Source organism: Galendromus occidentalis, unplaced genomic scaffold, assembly GCF_000255335.2.
Source record: "Galendromus occidentalis unplaced genomic scaffold, Mocc_1.1 scf7180000077508, whole genome shotgun sequence".
NCBI lineage: Eukaryota > Metazoa > Arthropoda > Arachnida > Mesostigmata > Phytoseiidae > Galendromus > Galendromus occidentalis.
Genome location: NW_003805496.1, coordinates 177,121 through 198,498, shown reverse-complemented (window position 1 = coordinate 198,498; position 21,378 = coordinate 177,121). Strand labels below are relative to the sequence as shown.

Here is a 21,378-nt window from a genome sequence, read left to right as displayed (position 1 = left end):
TAAGTGAATGTCGTAAATCATCATCTCTCCTGGAGAATTTTCCGATGGGAAAACTCGCAAGCGCAGCAACTCATCGATCACTGAGTCCGAGGGCTGAAGTTCGACAGATCTCCGTCTCCGAGGAAGAAGTAAGAAGCCAGTCGGCGTATATGCGGTCATGCGCTCTCAACACTGTAACTCAAGCGGTGCCTACGGTCACTTTGAGACAATGAAGGAGGCATCGCACTTCCCCGAATCCACCACTGCAAAGAAGTTATTCCGGAAGAGGAGGATCGCGGGCCAAGCAAGCGGAGTATCGTTCATGATCGGTGCGCAGTTTAGGACATGGCGGTGATGCGATGAGCCCGCACTCCTCCGAGAGGTCGACCACAGACGGCCTAGACAACTTTCCCATCTCTAGCCAGCACTAGTGGGGAACTTTCGATCGAAATCAAGGGTCTAGCATTCCCGTCCCACGCCCGGAAACGACAACGATCTCGGCGATTCGTAGGTAGATTCCTCAACCCAAGTGGAGGTCGCCCCGGAACAGAGTAATGTACAGTCTCTCGACCTAGAGGTCGCCTCCTATGATATTCTGAACCATTCCCACCTCCAAAAATTATAGCCGTCCAACAGGTTTCTGACATCCTCGCTCCAATCCTCACCCTACATCGTGCTCGTTGCTCAATCCCGATCGAAACAGATTTCACGTGCTCGATAACCCTTCATGGCAGTGTAGAAGGAGCGCTAGCCGCGAAGGGTGAGTCAGCTCACACGAAATCGCTCACACGAGCTTACAGCTCAGTGCGAAATCCGAATCTGTAGCGTCGGCCTGTCGTAGCATAATACCATGACTCCAAGCAGAGCGGATCGACCGCACAGTTCGAGTGAAACAGCGGCACTCGTAACACATGGAGCGTCATCCAACGTGACGTGAGGACGACGAGCTGTCGTAGACGCTCTGAGAGAAGGAAAGGAGCCGTGCACTTTCAAACTAGTGGACATTTGAGGACTGACAACAATAACGCCGACATCTTTCTGTCTTGCAATGTAGACCGAGTGAACGAAGACTGGTCGTGAGCGATCAATCAGTTCTGCGCCGGTGTCGAATGAACAGAGGAAAAATGTGAAAATGTGAGCTGTGATTGTGAGCGAGCACAGGATGTCAACGAACGGCCATACAGACCAGCCGTCGAAGACGCCTGGGATCTGTGAACGTTTGTGGGGCGGAGTGTTTCTAGTCATCACCGCCGTGCTAATAGCCACGCTCTACAGTTACGCGGTGCTGTATTTGCTGCTGAGCGCACACCTTCTGAGCTTGATGATTCTCATATTCCTCCTTGTGTTTATATTCTTCATGCTCATGTGGTCGTACAAGGTCACACATTCTACACCGACACTACCGATCCCGCAACGATTCGAATTCACCCCGGTCGAATGGGCCTTTCTGGAATCCAGAGCCTTCCTGTCAGAAGACACGCGGTATGAGCTGTGCGCATGGGCGACTGCGCGCGGGATCCGAACCAGGGGCTACAATGGTCAAGTAAACATATGCCGGACCTGCCGCATCATGAAGCCGGAACGCACTCATCACTGCAGGATATGCAGGAAATGCATCCCCAAAATGGATCATCACTGTCCGTTTTTCGGGAACTGTATCCATTTTGGCAACTTCAAGGCTTTTCTCCTGACGCTGTTCTATGCGACCTTGGGGTTTTTGTACATTATCGTGGCCACTGCCGTGTGCACTGTGTCCGTGGGAGCAGAGAAGGCGTTCCAAACCTTGAACGAGGACGTAGTTGGACTAGTTGCGTACATTGCGCTCCTGATATTTTCAGTGATGGCAGAACTCTCGTTAGGGGCCTTTTTCTGGACGTCCTTCCGACACGCTATGCACAACCACACGACTCTAGAGCACATCGGTGGCTCGGTCATCTTCGCGAGCGGATCAAAAGAATCCTACGACCTCGGAAGCTTCTGTAAAAATATGAAGAATCAGTTCGGACCCTCTATCGCTGCGTGGTTCATACCCAAATCGACAACACCCGGAGACGGAGTGACTTTCCCGGTACGCTCACAGATCGAGGAGCTCACCGAAGTAAGACCGGCCATGTGACGATAATTCATTTGATTATATGTATAGCGCCAGAGCACTGCGAAATGAGCACCGCCATACGGGCGTCAAGTACGGCACAGCCTCTTCGACAGATTAGAGATTGACCTTTTGTGGGATTTACAACAGAGAGCGAACTTTGTCGAGATCCCGGTCAGCATACACAGCCATTCCGAATCTATCTCACTGAAATCATCAGTTCTTGTGATTCTTAGTCGAATGTAATCAATTTCTAGGATTAAATGGTTAAATTAATAAATGTGATCATCTGTGATTCATGCTCAGGGATCGCGAGGTCGCTGCTTGGACATTTTGCACGGAAATTCCGAAGAAGATTGAGATCTTGATTCTGACCCTAATATTACGCCGAGATTTCTTTCTCACCTACTAGATGCTGAGGACTAGCGAATAACAATCAATGAATAATAATTGATGGGCTCCTCTCTGGGCCCTGCTGATGTCAATCATTCCGGATCGAGGATTGCAATCAAACGATTCTGTAACGAGAGGTGAGTAGCAGGACAGGGAGACGTTTTTCTCCCCTCAACCGGAAGAGCGCGAGCTGGATCCAGGAATCTAGACGTCAGCGTGTGGCACCCTCCATTCGCCAGTCGATCTTTCTAATACTCCCGAGAAATCGTTCGAAGACAGCATCCAGCCGTTCCCAATCATAAATAGAATTTCCGTCCGCTCCGTGCTTACAGACTGACTCGCGGTAATCTTGATCAATGAGTGGGCGATTACCACAAATCTGGCGCAAACCCATGTGTCTCAAGGGTATTGCTTCAAACGCTCCATAGGATTTAGGTGAAGGCTTGAGCTCCTCCGGGCCGCCCGTAATAATCCACAAACCTGCACATGATCATCAAGTTCAACCCATGAGCCTATCATCTGAATCGGCTTCCTCTTTCGGAACATCGATTCTTGCGAGATGCGGGAGTCCGCAACGATAGATGGGAACGGGAAGGAAGGTGGAATTTAATGACAGGAGAGATGAGACTCCAAACCGCTCCACCGATTCCATGGCGAGCACACCCACGTGGCACCATGTAGCTGCCACCTTCCGAATCTTCCGCGTCGAGAGAAAATGTCGAGTCGAGCCGGAGGGTGCTCATGTTTTCCGCTACAACGCGGGGCATTCCGATGAGCTCAGAGCAACCGAGAGTATTCTTCAGGGAGCGTGCACCGGGTGGCTACGGAGAAAGCTATCATCTAAGTAATCCGATACGGGCTTTCCTTCTCTGGTTATGCAATTGACCCAGCGTCTGATCAGCGCCAACAGCGATCATGGAGAATTTCAATCAGCGACCGCAAACAACAAAGTCCTCATGTCAACATCGTTCACAACCGACTATACCCTCACGGTGCCGTCGGCACAATGTACCGCGAATTACGTGCTCACCAATTACTGGGGAAGTGTCCTCATCTTCGGGACCGCTCTATTGGTACTGCCGAGCTACATTTCGACACTAATGTGTTTCATGTCGAAAAATACTCTCGGTTTCTCCATCCTCGTGTGCTTCCTCGTTTTCTACCTCGTGATGGTGATTTGGTCTTTCGCGCTCACTCACTCGACAGCTCCGCCAAGCATACCGGAGCGTTATTATTTCACTAAAGAGGAGAATGCCTTCGTTCAAGACTACGAAAAAACCACCGAAGTAGAAACTCGTCAATCAATGCATGAACGATTGAGCGATATGGCGAGGCGACGAGGCATTCGCACATGTGCTAGAGACGGGAGCGTGAACTACTGCATAACTTGTAAAATTATCAAGCCCGAAAGAACCCACCACTGCAGCATCTGTCAGCAATGCGTCCTCCGCATGGATCACCACTGCCCCTTTTTCGGCAACTGCATCCACTTCGAGAACGCCAAGTTTTTCTTACTGACGCTGTTCTATGGATGTCTCGGAGCGATATACGTCCTCGTGACGGGGGTCGCTTGCTTATCCATGAGGTCCTCGATGCCCGAATGCAGCAATCGTTCCTTCTTCTGGTTCGGTGCAATGACTCTCTACTGCGGGCTCCTGGCGATTCTCGTCAGTCTTTTCTTCGCCTTTTCGATGAAAAACGCGATGCACAACCAGACCACCTTGGAGTCGATGTCAGACATCGTGTTCATCGACGGCAAGCCGCATTCGTACGATTTGGGTTCGGTGCGCAGTAACTTGAAACAGATCTTTGGACCTATCTCCGTACTCTGGCTGGTTCCGGTCCATACCACCCCCGGGGATGGCACGGATTTCCCTCTACGAGATGACTTGACTTCGATCGAGTTCACATGACGACGAGAAGCCGCTTACTCGTCACAGTTTCCATGCTTGGTAGGTTTGGTATTCGGAAATAAATCGAATTCGCAACTGTTCGGATGGAATCGTTCCTAAAGGCCGCTCCGTTCGGTTTCCGGAAGGGATCGTTCTCGAAATGAGAACTTCGCATTATTCAAGCCCTGATCCCTGATAAGTACTGTAGAAAATAAGCTTCAACCGATATCACCAATCCCAAATGTTTTCCAGTCAGAAGTCGCTGATTGGGAAGTGACGGCGCGAGATCGCCGTCGCCTGCTGAGAACGCATCACGAATCAGCGCATTCGTGGGAGTTAGGCGAAGTCTCATAGATTCTCTCTCAGGCTGTGTGAGGATTGCAGTTAATATGATCACTGTCACACTTTTGAAGGGAAAGCATCGAGCCGAGCTCCCCGGCGGAGTAGTGATAGCGGGTTGCTGCTCCCCCAATTCAGGGAGACTAGCTGATATTGAACTTTCCAATAAGAAAAAGATCACGATATCGAGGGGTTTCTGAGAATCGAGTCGGACTTGGGCAAGAGCCTCCGCCCGCGCCCGGTTTCAGTCTGCCCTATTCGAAATGATGCCTATATCGAGCGGCTCGTAATCAGTTTCCTGATGCATCGAAAAACTTTTCAAAGACCTCCTAGACCCATGCCTAACCCGAATCATCAACGTATACATGTACGTCGAAGGTCTACGGCTGAGAGTCTTCGGGAACGGAGTCGCTCGAGCTGCATCGAGAGGGAAAAAGTTCTCCGGAGAATGATTGAGTCTCAAGAACCGAATTTATTAACATTCGAGTTGCGAGAGCTCGCTGATGTGGCGGCTTTCTCCTCGGAGCTCACCGGAGGTGGGATCCGCGCAGGAGCATCGAGCTTCGTGGCATTGAACCTGAACAGAAAAGCCCAAGTGATGAGGTCATTCTTTGGACAGCCGTAGTCTCTCTATGCTGCGGGTGACTTGTCGGATGCCTGGTGCAGAATCATGGAAACACTCCCATTACTCACCTTCTTGTAATAACCAGATTCCTCGCAAGCGGGAATAGCAGCTCCAAGAAGACCCTTCTTCATCTGACGGTCGCGGTGAACGATGCAGACACAGGTCTCGAGAACACGGGAGGAGTTCTTCAGGTTCTCGCCAGTGGGGTGGACGCATCGGCACATTCCTGCGAATCAAGATTCAATTGCTTACAGAACTATTGACCGGTGTAGGAATCTCCGTCGAGCCAGATTCCGTATAGGAAAAACATTTCCTCCCGATGCTCTAAATCTCACCAGTGGATGCATGGCACTGCAACGCCTTCCATTCTCCGCTGTCCTCGCATTCCGGAACGAAGACTCCCAGCATACCAGCGTCGACTCTCTTCTGAGCCTCCTCTCGTTCCTCGATGCACGAGCCAGCCAAGGCCGAGGCCACAACAGCTGCGAAGGCGATCACTGCGTAGGATTTCATGTTTATAGCGTAGTTGCAATGAGAAATACTCGATCGCGGGCCGTATTTATAGCACAGCCACGGGAGAGCGCAGACGGATCATGGGATCGGAGCAGCCGGCGCGCAGACGGAGGGAGCGATTACGCGATCAAACAAAGCTTATGGCTCGATGGAAGCGAAAACAGAACGAACCGGATAACGTCTCCAGATGCCCTTGGGCCTAATCTTTGGAATAACAGGTATGAAGCTTATCATTTTTATCTTAGTCGGTGGAAGTTTTCGATTCGGTATGCATGCTGATCCTTACACTCTCTGCGAGAGATTAGCATCTCGAGTACCAGGATCCAAACTTTAGCATCCGGGGAATCCAAGGATGTCGCAAGACTCGTCTGGGAGGAAGTACATGATCTCTTTCGGGCTGAGAGAATGTGGACGAGGTAGAAAAGACGCCGTAACACATCTCCGCCGAGCCTTCGCGAAAGATATGTAGAGCCCCATCAGGCTTTACACGCGTCGGAATGTCAAGATGCCCGATGGTCGGGGTCGAGTCTCTCACCGGATGACCATTACCCGAGCTCGGCGCACTCCGGACGCGGTATTCAAGGCCCCCGGGCAGTCCCCTGAATTCGAAAGAGGTCTTCGGTAGGCGTAGCTGAATGTAATCCGATTTTAGCGTTCCAGCATCCTCGGAAAAGATGAAAGGAATGACTAGCCATTGCAAGTGGTGACGGTCTGCTTTGGTAACGACTTCCTATAGACGCCGGTTTAGATCTCGTCGGAATATTCCAAATCGAATTCGTCGTCACTTCCCCGGAGCAGTCTAGGCGCGATCGCTAGAATGCTCGAGAACAAAAACGACTCAAAAGCTTGCTGGGAATTAGAGCCGAGGCTGTACGAGAGTTCTGCCGCCGTCGGAAGCTCTTCATTGCCTGGATGCAGGCGTCTGAAACCGGATTGATACACGATCAAGAATACCGTACGAGTCCTGACTCAGGATTCGGTCCAAGGAGAGACCGAAGACGCTCGGTGATATCTCATCATTCGCTGACGCCACGAGCAACCGGGCTTAGGAAAAATGATGATAAAGGAAATTCTATTTCAAAGTTCGATGAGCGCAGCTGGGTGTGTTTCGAAGCTCTGGACACTTAATCTGTTGATGATCCTTCAAGCAATAGCGATCAAGTGACTCCGCAAGGCGATCCATGTGGCGAGAAGAACGCTGGCGCTGATCATGCGGGACTGCGGAAAAGACGTCCCATTGTGTAAAACGTCGACGCGGTACACTTGATCTTCACCGTTCGAGATCATCGTGCCCACAAGCTCATCCTCGTCTCCGGCTATGCAAAGGCGAACTTCGCCAACTTTCGAAGAATGCACGTCGATCAGCATGAAACCAATCTCGAACTCACCTTGGATGTGCGGGGGTGCAGCACCGGAACACATTCCCACGCTTCCAATGTCATTCTGGACACTGACATTCGAGAGTTGAAAGGTTGAAAGCGGGTAGCGTTGGTCGAAACCTGAAGCACACTAGGACCGTTTATCAACGAACTTCGTTAGGAGAAGATGGAGCGCAATACTCCGTCGCTATCATCGATCTTTGGAATAATCATCGATTTATGACAGTACGAACGCATATCCAGCGTTCCGGCTTCGCTCGAGAGGACATGTCGAAGGAGCAAATGGTCAGTTCTATGGCTGAGGAATGGAAACTCAAGGTCGAAGTCTCCTTCGGATTCCACTACTCTCCAAGTCGTTTGCACTCCACTCACTTCGAGCGCATATTTCAATCGATCGTAGATTCCACAGACAAAGCCTCGAAGACAGGAGGAATAGTGTGTAAATTAGATCTATAGATTGCCGATTCGAAATCGGAACCCTGGACCCGAACTCGCGCGTCTCTTACAAGCTCGCTCGGACTTCCCGCGATAGCGTTCTAATTGCTGAACTTCACCACAGAAACATAAGATCAGAGCTGTGCGCCGCGCCCTGATATCGCCGGCGATCGCCGCCGCCGAGCTCCGAGCACGGCGTCCTGCGGCGGAACGGCGCGCCGTCATGATCACCATGGTGAATAGTCAAGAGCCCTTTTGAAAGATTTCGGAGCGAATCGAGGGAATACAGCAGAAAATGTTCATCGAAGTCAAAGAAAGAGAACCTGGGCCGAGCTCGATGCGCTCGCTCGATTATGAGAATCGTAGACGATTCATAAGCTTTTCTGTCGACTCCTCGCCGCACATCAAGAGACGAAATAGGAATGACGATCCTGCCGGCTTGTCTTTCCATGCACGATAATCGAGAGTTCTCGCAGAATAAATGACTTAAGAATGAATCAACCTAACTTGTGCTCGCTCTTCGATTCCTTCTTTCGCCATTGCGAAGCTTACTCCCTCTTTGGTGCCCGAGCTCAGTCCTTGGGATCTACTTTCCCCATGGAGCTCGCTCCGGGTAAGAGAGGGCCGCGGCGCGCCGTGAGTCTTAAGTCCGCTGAAAAACGCCGCGGCGTCCGCCGCCGCCGCCTATTCTTTCGCCTGTTGCCGCCGCCGCGAAAAATCAGATGGCGCACAGCACTGCATAAGATTCACCGGAGATGACTCCAACCGGGGGTCTATCCCTAAGGAAGATGTAAACTCACCGATAATGAGGACCGATGCTCCAGACCGTGAGGCGGCAAGAGGTCAAATTCCCCCGCTCATCTTGAGCGGCGAGAGCATCGATCATATGTAGCTCCTCAAGAGAATTCGCGCCTCGCAACAGACAACTATAGGGTGTTAGTTGTGTAGTGAGACATTTCAAACGGTTATGTCCCGTCGCGAGCGGGATGTACACCTCCGGTGGAAGTTCGCGGCGAGGCGTCAAAAAGGTCTTTTCGACGGGACGTTTCCCTCTGTAGGAGCCATCATCCTGAGCTATGACAAGTATCAATAATCGAGGAACTCCCTTGTCCACCTCCGAGAGACTCATTTTCGCCGGTGCGTAGATGCCTGGACAATATGGAGTCGACTACCTACGCTTCAGTACGGTTGATCCACGATCTCCTAGCGTCATTCGGTGAGCTTCACAGAGGCCTGTGCTGGGCAGAAGGAGCAAGGATGTCGGAAAACATCGACGAATGCCCCGAAGACCAATTAAGCGAGAAAGGCATCCCCGAAATACCTCTCGACTTCCGAAGCTTGGGACTGGGGTTTCCGACTCCACCGACGATTTCGAGGATTTACCCGATCTCCTCCTCGGAAGGTTTATCGAGGAATTGCGCAGTTCGCATCGAGGCCTTTGACCGATTTTTAATTTATTCTTTGAGAATTCTCGGCATGAAGAAAGTGTTCGGCGCAGAGCGGGTCGATTCAAAATATTTATCCATCAGTCGGTTCCTGAGACGCGAGGGTAATGCGACGAGCGATCGAAAGGATGAAGTCTCTAGTGAAGCTAAACGGATGAGAGGTTGGAAGCCGAGAGTCTGCTTAATTAAAGCGGACCTAATGCCTGACCCGCATGCGGTCGTTTCACACAAGCCGTGCTTCAGGGTTCCCCGGAGAGGAATGGAGCTTCAGATATGGACTGTGACATCTCCAAACAGAGCACGAAGGATCGTCCCATACCTGGATCCAGGGAGCTCTTCTGGCTCCTTAGACTGAATTGCATCCAATCAATTGGACCGGAGAAGGTTTCCTCGTATCCGGAATAGGTTCCGCGAGCTTGATTTCGTCTCTGGCAGCGTTGATGTTCTGCTTGGCCGCATGGGAACTTCGATGTCCCAGAGAGACAATTATAGAGTGAGCTCTTGGGTCCAATCCAATCCGTAAGGAAATGGGCTCGATCATGGAAATTCTGATCGTAGGGATGCTCCTCGTGTGTTCGTTGTATATGATGCTCAGGGTGAAGTTCCGAAAGATGCTCGCGATCGCCTTCAACGAACGCAATTTCTTTTGGTCGGCGTAAGTAGTCATTTTGACTTGTACCTCATCAGCTTTTGAGGTGTGTACACGGTATCTCTTTACCCCCCTTCCATGGAAAATCCTAGAACTCGAGCTCGGGTGCTGATGGAGTGAGTCCGACGAGGGGAAAGCCTTAGGAATCGACCCAGAGAGCGGTTGCGAGTCCCACGCTCAACACAATATTTTTCTTCGACGTTGAGCTCTTCCAGATCAGGAAAACCACGACTGAGATTGGCACTCGTCGCTTCCGTGGCCGGGCCATGGAGCATGATTCTCATCTCAAGCACTGTTATGGGCTTTCGACCGTTCGACTATCGGATGGGGAGCTCAATCGAGATTTTGAAGGAAGTCGGATATTCCACGGTCAACACTCTCCTCTTAAATTGCTTGTCCAGTGTACATATACATATTCATGATATTTGTATACGGGACTCTGAACGATTGTCTGGGAGGCGTCTCCGAGTCTCTCCGTGGCTCACGGGGAAAACCTATCGAAATAGAGCCATCTTTCGAGGCGAGTCTCCTCCCGATTTGATCACGAAGCGTTGCCTGTTCCTCCCGTCTGTCGACTATTCGACTGAAAGAAGCGTCCTCTCGATCTTCGCCAAAAACTGGTCACGATTTTGCATCGTTTGCTCTCATCCATCTCGTACACCTGTTCGCCGCCGATCACTGCAGCGTTCGGAGCCCTTATGACCTTCTCGCTCCATCAAATATTCCTAGCAAGCGTGTCTCCCGCGAATTCACAAGGGCTTCTTTAACCTTTCGCCTCCAGCGGGCTCTGGACATTCGGCGCAACAAGGACTAGTTGCCTGCTTCCTGGACTGCTCACGAGACCGACGGGTGGTCGAGTGGTTAGCGCGTTTGTCACTACTCGTGCGAACGTGCGTTTGACTTCGTGAAATGCCGCAACGACGCCGCTCGCGCGGGAGGCGGTGTGGGTTCGATCCCTGCTGCCGGAAAAATATTCCTTACGGAAACGCAGGTACTCAGCCTTCATCATCCTGGGTACATTTGCTCTATGGATCCGTCCTCGGGAGCAATATGAATAACGGTACCCGGGACGTTAAACCTTGGCTGTGTGGATCAGCCCGAAAAAGTTTGGGACTGCTCACGAGCCTTCGACAGAGTAGACAGAGCGAAGCTTTGGAAGATCCTGACCAAGCTTGGAATGCATCCATCCTGGGTCAGCCTCCTCGAACGACTGTATACGAATTGTAAAATCAGAATCGTACATGGAGAAGAAACCTCGGGATGGGTGAATTCACACCAAGGAGTGAAACAGGGATGCCCTGTGAGCAGCATACTGCACTTTACATAGCAAGTTTGGAGGAACGCCTGATCCAGCCCAAAGCGGGCATCTGGATCAGAAAGAAAGGAAACTTCTTTAATGTGAAGGAATCCGAATACTCCATCCTGCCTGGACTACTCTGCGCCGATGGTCTCGTGCTTCTTGCACACCACAGCGAAGACCTCCAGAAAATCTTTAATTCCACGTCTGCGTTAGGGAGGATGAGGGAACTCGACTTCAACCCCCAAAAAAGCGCGGTGGTGGATCTCCAAACACGGGACGGAAGATTGTAATTGCCCACAAGCACAAGGCAAAGAACTCCCAGTGAGCCACGAATATACTTACCTAGGATCCACCCTTCGTGAAGGCTCGAACTATGACTCAAAGCAAGAAGAGAAAAGGCTCGACAACGCCAAGAGAGCCTCACTGCAGATGCAAGCACAACTCCTGTGGGGTTTCAACAAGTTTGCCATGACCAAAACATACTGGAAGGGTGTTTTCGCTCCGGAACTGACCCATGGCAATGCAGTCACGACGATGGAGGCGAAAACTGCCGAGAGATACAGCGATGAGCAGCCCGGAGGGCCCTTGGAGTTGGATGGAACGTAGCGAATGAGTTCCTTTCATCCGAACTCAACTGGAGCCCCTTTGGAGCAAGGGAAGCCAAGAGTAACTTCAGGTATCTTGCTCGCATTCAGTCCATGCCGGACACACGGTGACCTGAAATGATGCTGATCGCGATAGATTTGCAAAAATCGAAGATCAAAGCCTATCGGAGGATGGAACAGCTAAAGGAAAAGTGCGACTGCGAAGCACTGCAAGTCGAGCTGGACCACTACGGTCGAACGTTACTTGGAGCATGCTTTCGGAAGATGACCGAGAATATCAAGACGACACAAGACATAGCATGGGCGAATTGAAAGGCCGGAAAAAACTACGCTGGATGTGTATCGCATATACAACAACAGTCGCGGCTCGGCGCCTTGGGTAGAGCTGGAGCTCTCCAAATTGGACGACGCGACGCAATATATTCTTCGAACCTGAAACGCACTGCGAACGATGTGGAGTTCACCGAGAAACACTAGCACGTGTTATTTTTAAATGCAATGACCAATGAGCTTCTCAATACTGATGAAGACCTAGCTGCACGCCACGGCCTAAGCAGTGAGACAAATCCGAGCACTGAGTATTTTCTAGAGGATACTTTTTTCTGAGAACGAGTAATTGATTGAGGGTTTCCAATTCCCCAGAAGTGTGTCGTGTCGATGTCGAAATAAAGAAGCCCTAGGAATCACAAAAGAACATGGAAGCCTGGAAGTATGGCGGCGGGCCGCGTGTCGTGCACCCCTGGCTAAAGAGCAGCCTAATCCTCGATCCAAAGATTTCAGAGCTCCGGAACCTCGTGCGCAAGAATTCTCCGAACCGGACACGATTTTAAGAAAAGTTGCTCATCCCGCCAAGGTGCTCGATACTTTCGATTGGGACTTCCGCATCGTCGTATCGGTGAGTCCTCGCGTCGTCTGCGAGACTATCACGATCACTTCGGGGCGGAGACGCTTGTCACGAGGAGCCCGGAGGATTTTCAAGCGACGCTCTTTGCCTACTCGCTCCACCGATGCGTCCGTCAAGTCGCGACGCCGCTCAGTCAGTGGATCGGCGAAATTCGCAGGATTCGTGCGAATCTGGCGGGCCGGATACGCTCAATACGTGCTCGCATCTACGCTTGCATGCGTGGGAGTAAGTGTGTGAAGGATTGGCAATTGCATGTACGTCGCAAACGTTATCTGTCGATGCCAAACGTCGACATCCGTTGACCTTGAATCCGCAGACCCACGGATTCCTGTGGATTATTCGCTCAGACTCTTGGTGGATACAGTTGCGGAATGATTGACCCCTGGTGCGGAGTCGCCCCCGTGAGTCACAATTTTCCCAGCCACGCCCAAGCAGGGTGGCGACAGACCGGAGATCGTCGTCGAAAGACTCTGCCTGAGTTAGACTGTCTCGGCGCGAACCCGACGAAATTCCGGATTTTAAATGACCTCGTACCACAAAACAGATCTCGGAGGGACGCACTGATCCCGTTTGACGCTGACAAGCTCGGGCTCTCTTCGACACTGCAGGAGGGAGCAGTATTCCACTCGATTGCTCGTCGTATCGGGATTCTCATGAGGCATTCATCAATTTGCGATCAGGAGGAATAACTAACAAGGCGAAATGAGGAACAGTGCGGAATTCGACTCCTAGGTCTGACGACGGGTTGTTGGTGGGGAACAGAGGGACGGCGTACGCGAGGTGTCCCGCGCAGATCGTGGAGGGCGCTCCAACGCTGCAGAGATAACGGTATTGAAGGAGTCGTGGGCAATCTGATTCGAATTAGACTGACTGCAGTGGAACTCCCTCAGGCATGACATGTCTGTGTATTTCCTCTGAGGCTGTCACTCTCATTGTGAACTACTTCATGGTCATCGTCCGATTCAAAGCCATCATGGTCGGTTCTGCATCGAGCAGCGGCTCCTGACTTACAAAGGTGATTGCGTGAAGGGACACCCTTATGATTCTCGATGATAATCCTATCGAGAAACGTTGAATTTCACTCGATGTCGGGATTCGGGTTAGGAATGTAATGTTGCGATCTCGATGCAGGAGCCGCCTCGGTGCATCTACAGCTCTAGGCGCGGGGGTTAAGACCCCACGAGGAAGCTGGACAGAACCGTTCGGAATCCGGAAGAATCTGTACCGCAGCCACGAAGCACTCCGGTCATCCGATGGTCGGAGGGCGATCGACAATCCATCAGCTCTGTAGATAACGCAGCATCATCACTAATACCGTCCCGGCTCCCCATCGCGACTTCTCGCTCGGTGATCAAAAATTGAGTTTCCGCCGAGCGCGACTCACCTACATGCCACCCTGGCCCTGCGCCCCAGCTCATGTGTGCATCGTTCATACACAAACATCAGAAATCTTCAGGGTGCTGGGTCCCGCGTCGTTTCCATCGACGCGCTAGCGCAGGTCCACTGTTCCTTATCCGAGCCTTACGTTCGTAAAGCTCCGGACGTAAGCTTACTCCGAACGTAAGCTCTGCGCGCCGTCGGCACCCCTTTGTAAAAACCTGCGAGCCCGTCTCCCTCACGCGAGTCGTCGAAAGCCCTTTGTAGATGCCCCCGTTCATGGGATTCGAACCCCTCCCATTCACGGACGGCTATACTTCTCCAGATCTGAGAAATACGAAAGCGCTTCCGACATGATTTTGCGGGAATCACCTTTCTGAATCGACCCCTTTATGGATACCTCCGTTCATGAGATCCGAACCCCTCACTTTCACGCAGGTCGTCGGAACCCTTTTGAAGATGCCCCCGTTCATGGGATTCGAACCCCTCCTCTCCACGGACGGCTATATTTCTTCTATTCGAGGCCGCGAGTCCCCTTTCCTAATATTCGACCTTTCCCTCAACCGTTTAGCAGATCATAAGAAGGCTTCAAGCCGCGTTTGCCCATCCAAACTCTAGAAACCGTGAATCGACGATATCGCGCTGGAATCGGAAAAAGTTAGTCGAATCTCGACTCTGTAGTCATCATGCCTCCCAAACAAACCAGATTGAGCCGGTCAACGAAGAAAGCTGCGAAGGGGAAGGCATCTCGGAAGGCAGAAACTGAAGAAGAACGACAATTGCGGTTGGCAGAACGTCGGGAGAGCCATAAAAGTGAAACCGAAGATCAACGGCAGAACAGACTAGAAGCTGATCGCGCTCGGAGCTCAACTACCCGCTCCAATGAATCAGACACCCAACGAGCAGCCAGGTTAGCAGCTAATCGTCGCCGGACTTCATCTTCACGTTCCATTGAATCAGACACCCGGCGAGAAGTCAGACTAGAAGCCGACCGTGCTCAGACTGCTTCCACGGGGAAGCGAGGAAAGCGGTAGATTGGGAGGCGCATCCAGAGCACGCCGCCCCCCCCCTTCCCTAATATTCGACCTTTCCCTTAACCGCAAGCACACCCGGAGCCAGCGCATGTGTAGAGAGTCTAGCGCTACCGAGTCGGTGCGAAGCGGGGACCAGGAACGCTAGTCTATATCTATATACCGTAAATATTCTAATTGAAGGGCATGCCCGTCTATTTTTCGACCCCTCCGAAACCTGCCCGTCTATTAGGGGCTCCCCGTCTATTGCAGACTGCCCGTCTATTTCTTCTATCCCCCGACAAGAGAATAGGACCAGGTTGCTCATGTAGCCATAACAATACTCAAACCGTCAAATAAATGCCTAGACCATGCTAGATCTTCATATACGCAAGCTTCGAGAGAAGGTTCACTTTTTCCGCGACTTGGGCACCTGAATTTCTGCCCCCGAAGGCGCCCGTTTATTGGAGACTGCCCGTGTATTGGAGACTGCCCGTCTATTTCTTCGGTCCTCCCGAACCTGCCCGTTTATTAGAGACTGCCCGTTTACTGGGGACTACCCTTCGGTATCTAAGAATATCTGTCTGTCTGTCCCGAACGCTCGAACCGATCGCCGTGAAAATTCAGGGGTGGGTTCTCGGGAGCTCCAGGAAGGTCATATCAGGGTCGCCGTCCTCATGTGATTGGTCCCCCACCATAAAAAAATTCGCCAAGAAATTCGAAAACTAAGAAAAAAATTGAAGACTGCCGTCATCACTGGCCTTCCTATTTCTACCAATGAATCTCGATGAAAGTTGCTGTAGCCGTGAAGGGTATAGATTTTCCGGAGAACATACGGAATAAAAGTTAGGTAACGGGAAAGCGGGCGAACGGGAAAGCGGGACGAACGGGAAAGCGGGGGAACGGGAAAGCGGGGGAACGGGAAAGCGAGGGAACGGGAAAGCGAGGGAACGGGAAAGCGAGGGAACGGGAAAGCGGGGAAACGGTAGAACGGTACGCGCCTCCAGAGCGAGCGCGTCCAGAGCAAGCGCACCCGGAGCAGGCGCATGTGCAGAGAGTCTAGCGCTACCGAGCCGCCGCGGAGCGGGCACCGGGAACGCTGGTTAGGAATATAATAATAGCTCGAATGAATGACTTACTTAATGAGACAGGGCTCATGATCGGTCCTTCGATGTCCCACAAGACCTAAATATCTCGATTCCGCTAGAGTTCCATATCTCGATTCCGGAATTCGGATCGTTCCGTTGCGCTTGAGGTTTCCCATGAGACTCGGAGCTAGGATTCTTCCCTGTGAGAAATTATGCGAAGTATTGAGCGGCGACTTGAGGAAGTATTGAAGGAGGCTCAATTGACGCTCGTGGCTCGTCGAGCCATACCTGGCTGCCGGGAGCTATTCTGGCTCCTCAGGTTAATTTGCGTTCATCCGGTCATTTGGGAACGGGATACTTCTGCGATCTCCGGGACCGGTTTCGAGGCGTTTCTGTGCTCTGTGGCTGCGCTCCTCCTCTAGCAAACCGTACAAACGCTTAGGGAAAGCCAAGTGAGGTTTTTGCGAGTTCTTCTCAAGACGAATCCAATACGAAAGGAGAGCGACTGGCTCATGGAAATAGTGAGCTCGGGAATGTTTCTGGCGACTTCGCTCTGTCTCCTGACCTCTGTGCAACGTCGACGAGAGATACATAGGCAGGCATCCCAAGCGCCATCGACCACGTGTTTTTGATCGCTCGACATTTAGGCGTGCACCTCCGGTCCGCCACTACAAATGATTGATGCGGAGTCGAATGGAATGAGAGTTATGGCGGAATAGGGGTGCGAATTTCACGTGTCTTCCGCGAGGAATCAGAAATGATCGAATGAGCAATGATGACCTTGAGACTTGCGAAGGGAATCTGGGCCAAAGGATGATCTTTGAGATCGAAGCATGCCCGAATGATGATCTTTGAAATCGAAGCATGCTCAAATGATGATCGTGAATATCCTGGGACTGGTTCAAATGATTATCATCGATGAGTGCTTCGTGAGTGACTGAAGATGGCAAGGCCTCACATTTTGCTCCCTGTCTCTCCAACCCGCGAATCTCAAAATGATTTTTCCATGCCTTTCCCAGCTCTTGTGCGTCCTCTCTCGAAATTCATGAGCACTCGACCAATCATCCACCCAGCAGAGGGACTTCGAGAAGCGTGTACTCCCCACTCGTGACTCGCGGGAGGTGGCTTGACTTCGCTCCCAGCAGCCGGCAGTATATTTCTTACGGAATTTCTTGAGGGAAATGTGAGGAGCAATGTGGAGCAATGTGAGGTGAGAAGCCATTCTCGGGACGTCAAACTTTGGCTGTTTGGTCCGGCATCGGACACTTTGGGTGCCCACGCTTCACGTTTTTCGTTCTCCGCTCTCCGGACTGCGAATGAGGCGACCTTCGGAATTCACGACGATCAAGCCTTAACTTCGCTGTTTGTGCGATCTAATTCGATACAGTTATCCTATCGAGCTCAAGGAGCAACCCTATGCACGATGTCATAAGTGCAAAGATCGTGATATAGTTCGTGAAGCTCTTCTGAATACCTTGCGATTCCCATCGGTGGGCAGTACCCTAATTTCTCCGGCCGAAGTATCAGGGGGTGCACAAATCGGTCCGCCCGCTCCAAGGGGTGTGCGGATGGAAGAAAGATGTAGACCTGCTCTAGAGTTCTCAATGTCTAGAATCTGGCAGCTTCCATGTCCGTTATCAAAGTTGCGTTGCTTTTGTCAGTCCGGACCCGCGGTCCCCACGAGCTCGAGGATTTGTCACTCGTCTGAAGGATAGGTACCAGCGGAACGCCTGTTTTCCGAGTGCTTGGTGTCGGTTTATAATTGATCAGCGGCCGGCGCATTTCTTCACTGAGGCGAAGCTCAAATCTTTTTCCTTCGAAGCTGGCGGCCTCTGCAGAGGAGTTTTGGGGGCTTGAAACGTCCACGATCACGGTATTCTCACAAATATCTCCCGTCGAATGATGGCTCTCCGATCGGTCCAATTCCTCCCTGAGTTCATATTCTGTCAGTCATGATCTTTTTCGGAAGACTGAACTTCGGGACCAGTCTAGAGCTGAATCCCGGACACTCGGTCCCATCCTTCGAACGAGAAACGAGCCAATGAGGCGCATCTCGTCGTACCTACGTTGAGAACACTCTTAGCCGATGTGTAAGCCCTTGCTGCGATCTTCAAGCTCAACATTCCAGCTGGTGGATCTGGCTCGTGGAGCCGGACTGTCCGAAGACGATCAACCATCGGGCCACCTGGTCCTCGGAGCCTTTCCAGACTTCCTCGAGAGTTCGAAGAGGAAGTCGAGGTCGAGTTGTCCTCCCCTCAAGCGAAACGTCGCGACCGCTCCCCTATGCGGAGCTCCGTCTCGGGAGCGGAGCGCCCGGTGTGATTTTTCGTGAGCGGCAGAGATCATTTGACGTTTCATCATCATTCGCATCATCATAGAAATGTTTACAGTTCGTATTAAGATAATTCCATCCAGCGTAACGTGAGCGGTTCCTCAACTCTATCTCCGCGTCGTTCACTTCTCCAAGGACGCTCTGTCATCTGGAGAACTTTGCTCGGAAACAAGCCTCGGGTCTCGGAACTGGCAGCTTCTGAATGAGTGCTCGCTCTGGTAGCCGGGAGAGGCCGGAGAAAGACGGTGCCTCACGCTCTGGGGCCCCCGAATGTTGGGCCGCACCCCTGCACCACTGCATTACACGCACATGCGGCGGAACTGAATTCGGTCGGAACTCTCCATGATGAGTACCGCTGAAGAAAATTCGCGGAGGATCTGCATTTGAAGTTGTGCGAGATCGCGCCACTAACTTGTGGCTCTCATGTGACAAGTGCTCGCGAGTGAGAACTCCGTCGGAATACGTCGAACGAGCCCATGAGTCAACTGTGCTTCATCTAGAACCGAGTTCCGCAGCAGGTTCTTCGCTTCAGTGGAGAGTTCTCTGTTTCTATCAGGGAGTCTAGAGGACCCTGAAAATTTCCGCGCGGACCAGCCCCAAGCTCGGGGTCAGAGGAGTGTGCGAGCATGCCGCTGCAGCGAGATTGCGCACATCGCGGTCGGGCGTGAAAAGGGTTGAACGACGATCCGCGCTGAGTCAGAATCGGGCGGCGTACCCTCGTTCGTCGGTTCGTCAGTCAGTCAGTCAGTCAGTCAGTCAGTCCGTCCGTCCGTCCGTCTGTCTTTCGATCTGTCTATTTGTCAGGACACGTTGAGAGTGGCGATTGGGGAGGCGCTCTCTTTTTTATCTCTCCCGTTATCTGACAAGTGCGTCGTGTTCTTGCGCTCTGTGATGCAAGCGGAGGCCGTTGCTGCTGCTACTGAAAACTCTGTGTGGAGGGTGGGTTCTCTATTGTCGCGGATAATCACTTACGCCGTACTGTGATCTGTGTCGCGTTTTTTATCAACGTATGAATTCAACGTTTAAACGTATAAAGCGCGTGACTTCGTTTTAGGCTGCGTAGGTTCGTATCGGTGGTGCTAGGTTCGCATTTCCCCACTAACTTCATGTCGCCTAATTCTCTTGAGCTCCCGTGCTCACCGCTCATCCACTGTATTTGTGAGTAGTCCGCTGAGGAGCCTCAAGAGCAAGTTCATCTGACAGCTCCTAGGTCCCGACCTCAACGTTTTCTCCGGTCGCTCGCACGATCTAAATTGATATTATCAATGATGGCGCAATAGAAGTTGTCGCCTAGGTCGCGATCTAAGTTTGACGACTCCACCGTGACCTTTTCTTTCCCGCGGTCCCGCTCAGGGTCCCCGTCGCGACCAAGGACCTCCTCCGGAGATCTGGAAGCTCCTGTCGTGAACGGTCAGCCGGTCCAGATCCGGACCATCGAAAGTCAATGCAATCGAAATCGGAAGCTTGATAGCTTCTAATGGGACGAACATTGTCGACTTGTCCGCGGCGATAAAACCTATCTCCGATTCCGCGAAGAATTCGAGGTGTATGTCAGAATCGAATCAGCATTATGTCTACCCGTCTTCTGCTTCCAGGTAGACCCGGCGCAAGCCGTTGTGGGAGAATCTCGAAGCCGTTCATCTCCCGTAGCATAACGAGAAGGACGGGTACTCAAACAAGTGACAGGCTCTTGGGCGTCACCTGGAATTCATATGTTGCCAGAGCAAACCCAATAAAGTCCATGCTCGAATGACTCTGCGTCTATTACTGACTCTTGTTCATCCTCTCGCTTATCGAGTGCAAACACGATTTTCATTTGATAGACGGCGGAACATTGGATTAGGTCGCTGAAGCCAGTCTCTGTGCCCGCAGACTTCGTCAACAATAACCAGGCGTTCATTGTACAACACAAATTTACACGGAGCAAAAGTTATTACATCGACGACGATGGGCAAGCGAAAGCGGATCCGAAGCAGCTTCGATGGAGTCCGGAGGATCCTGAGGTGAATTTCCCCGAGCTTGCGAGTCGATACATTCGCTTGAAATAGATCCAATCAATTTCTCGAGCCCCATCTCCCCACCCCCGGTCATCGGGAATTATAAAATATTTCTCGGCTGCAGGTAATGGAGCTTGCGTTGAAATCCGGTGTCTACATAAAAATCGCGGATCTCGTGAACGTATTCCATCGGTCGAAGAATGCGGTCTCTGCCGCCAGGAGGCTGTTGGTGTGCGTTTTCAATGATCAGACTCTCATGGAACGGAGCGTCAAGGGATCTCCAGATAGACCTGGCCTCTGCCCAATCACACATCAAGCCATACTCGGTGAGTAATAGTCTTTCATTTAATCAGCCATGATTTCCGCAACGGACTCATTCATGAGGGCCGTTACTGTTTGCTCAAGTCGGTGAGCCCTCTATATCGATGCATCGATGCGATTGATACTTTGCGGAGGAGTACGGGAGGCGCCCGGGAATGCTGAACGTGAACCGATAGCGGGAATGGCTTTCCAAAGTGCCGATCAGCAAATCTGAGCCGCGTATTCCTGGAAGTCGGTGCCGAACTGGATCTCACCCTTGCGTCTGATGTTTTATTTTCGCAGACTGTGTCGATCAAATCAGTCATCTCAAACCGGGGGACTGGGCTGCTGACGAAACGATGATAAACCGGTCACTCATTGTTCGCCTCTGCGAGTTGCGCTCCAAGCGGACCGCGAAAATCTACGTGACATCGCAGACGAGTCCGCTCGCGTTCGAATCCTACTTACCGATGAACAGCATCGACTTCGCTTGAAAGTACATCCTCCAATGTACAGCAAACATACTGTGAATGAGCATCGGCGAAGTTGTAGTTCTCCTCTCCGCCGTCGCCGTCCTTGTTCTCCTTGTTACGGTAGTTATCGATGGAACCATTGTGCATTTGCTGCAATAAGTCGCCTCTGACGTCAATTCACCTTTTTGTTGCATATCATGAACTCGCTGTACCGTGATATTCTGCCCTCGACGAACGAGCCCCTATCGGGT

The 21,378-nt window shown here is 51.7% G+C and overlaps 4 protein-coding genes across 6 annotated transcripts; 3 read left to right on the top strand and 1 right to left on the bottom strand.

The window, feature by feature from the left end:
* Positions 1–988: 988 nt before the first annotated feature.
* Positions 989–2,419, top strand: LOC108864708 (palmitoyltransferase ZDHHC15). The gene has a single exon (XM_018640861.1). The coding sequence runs from the start codon at positions 1,142–1,144 to the stop codon at positions 2,093–2,095; it is 954 nt and encodes a 317-aa protein (XP_018496377.1). The 5' UTR covers positions 989–1,141; the 3' UTR covers positions 2,096–2,419.
* Positions 2,420–3,339: 920 nt separating this feature from the next.
* On the top strand, positions 3,340–4,377 carry LOC100905012 (palmitoyltransferase ZDHHC15B-like). Its single transcript, XM_003746896.1, has one exon. It carries the CDS (start codon positions 3,340–3,342, stop codon positions 4,375–4,377), a length of 1,038 nt encoding a protein of 345 aa, XP_003746944.1.
* Positions 4,378–5,144: 767 nt separating this feature from the next.
* On the bottom strand, positions 5,145–18,103 carry LOC100902034 (saxiphilin). 3 transcript variants are annotated; one of them, XM_003746878.2, is made up of 4 exons: positions 18,076–18,103; positions 5,656–5,746; positions 5,389–5,546; positions 5,145–5,272 (listed from the first exon to the last, which is right to left on the bottom strand). In XM_003746878.2, exons 2-4 carry the CDS (start codon positions 5,726–5,728, stop codon positions 5,171–5,173), a joined length of 333 nt encoding a protein of 110 aa, XP_003746926.1. In that variant the 5' UTR covers positions 5,729–5,746; positions 18,076–18,103; the 3' UTR covers positions 5,145–5,170. The 3 variants fall into 3 exon arrangements, with proteins under 3 accessions (XP_003746926.1, XP_028968307.1, XP_003746925.1); XM_029112474.1 differs by having other exon boundaries at positions 5,147–5,272; positions 5,656–5,802; positions 18,076–18,097; XM_003746877.2 differs by lacking the exon at positions 18,076–18,103 and having other exon boundaries at positions 5,147–5,272; positions 5,656–5,860.
* Positions 18,104–19,927: 1,824 nt separating this feature from the next.
* LOC100904869 (uncharacterized) lies at positions 19,928–21,156 on the top strand. Its single transcript, XM_029112472.1, has 4 exons — positions 19,928–19,952; positions 20,230–20,360; positions 20,479–20,680; positions 20,958–21,156. The coding sequence occupies exons 1-4, from the start codon at positions 19,928–19,930 to the stop codon at positions 21,146–21,148; spliced, it is 549 nt and encodes a 182-aa protein (XP_028968305.1). The 3' UTR covers positions 21,149–21,156.
* Positions 21,157–21,378: the final 222 nt, after the last annotated feature.

What these genes read in the sequence shown, in the direction of transcription:
- LOC108864708 (XM_018640861.1), top strand. Translation starts at nt 1,142, where the DNA reads ATGTCAACGAACGGCCATACAGACCAGCCGTCGAAGACGCCTGGGATC.
- LOC100905012 (XM_003746896.1), top strand. Translation starts at nt 3,340, where the DNA reads ATGCAATTGACCCAGCGTCTGATCAGCGCCAACAGCGATCATGGAGAA.
- LOC100902034 (XM_003746877.2), bottom strand. Translation starts at nt 5,833, where the DNA reads ATGAAATCCTACGCAGTGATCGCCTTCGCAGCTGTTGTGGCCTCGGCC. An exon ending in GCAGTGCCATGCATCCACTG is followed by an intron (nt 5,547 to 5,655) that starts GTGAGATTTAGA and finishes CTTGATTCGCAG; the next exon opens with GAATGTGCCGATGCGTCCAC. An exon ending in AATCTGGTTATTACAAGAAG is followed by an intron (nt 5,273 to 5,388) that starts GTGAGTAATGGG and finishes TTTTCTGTTCAG; the next exon opens with GTTCAATGCCACGAAGCTCG.
- LOC100904869 (XM_029112472.1), top strand. Translation starts at nt 19,928, where the DNA reads ATGTCTACCCGTCTTCTGCTTCCAG. An exon ending in TACCCGTCTTCTGCTTCCAG is followed by an intron (nt 19,953 to 20,229) that starts GTAGACCCGGCG and finishes CTGTGCCCGCAG; the next exon opens with ACTTCGTCAACAATAACCAG. An exon ending in GGAGTCCGGAGGATCCTGAG is followed by an intron (nt 20,361 to 20,478) that starts GTGAATTTCCCC and finishes TCTCGGCTGCAG; the next exon opens with GTAATGGAGCTTGCGTTGAA.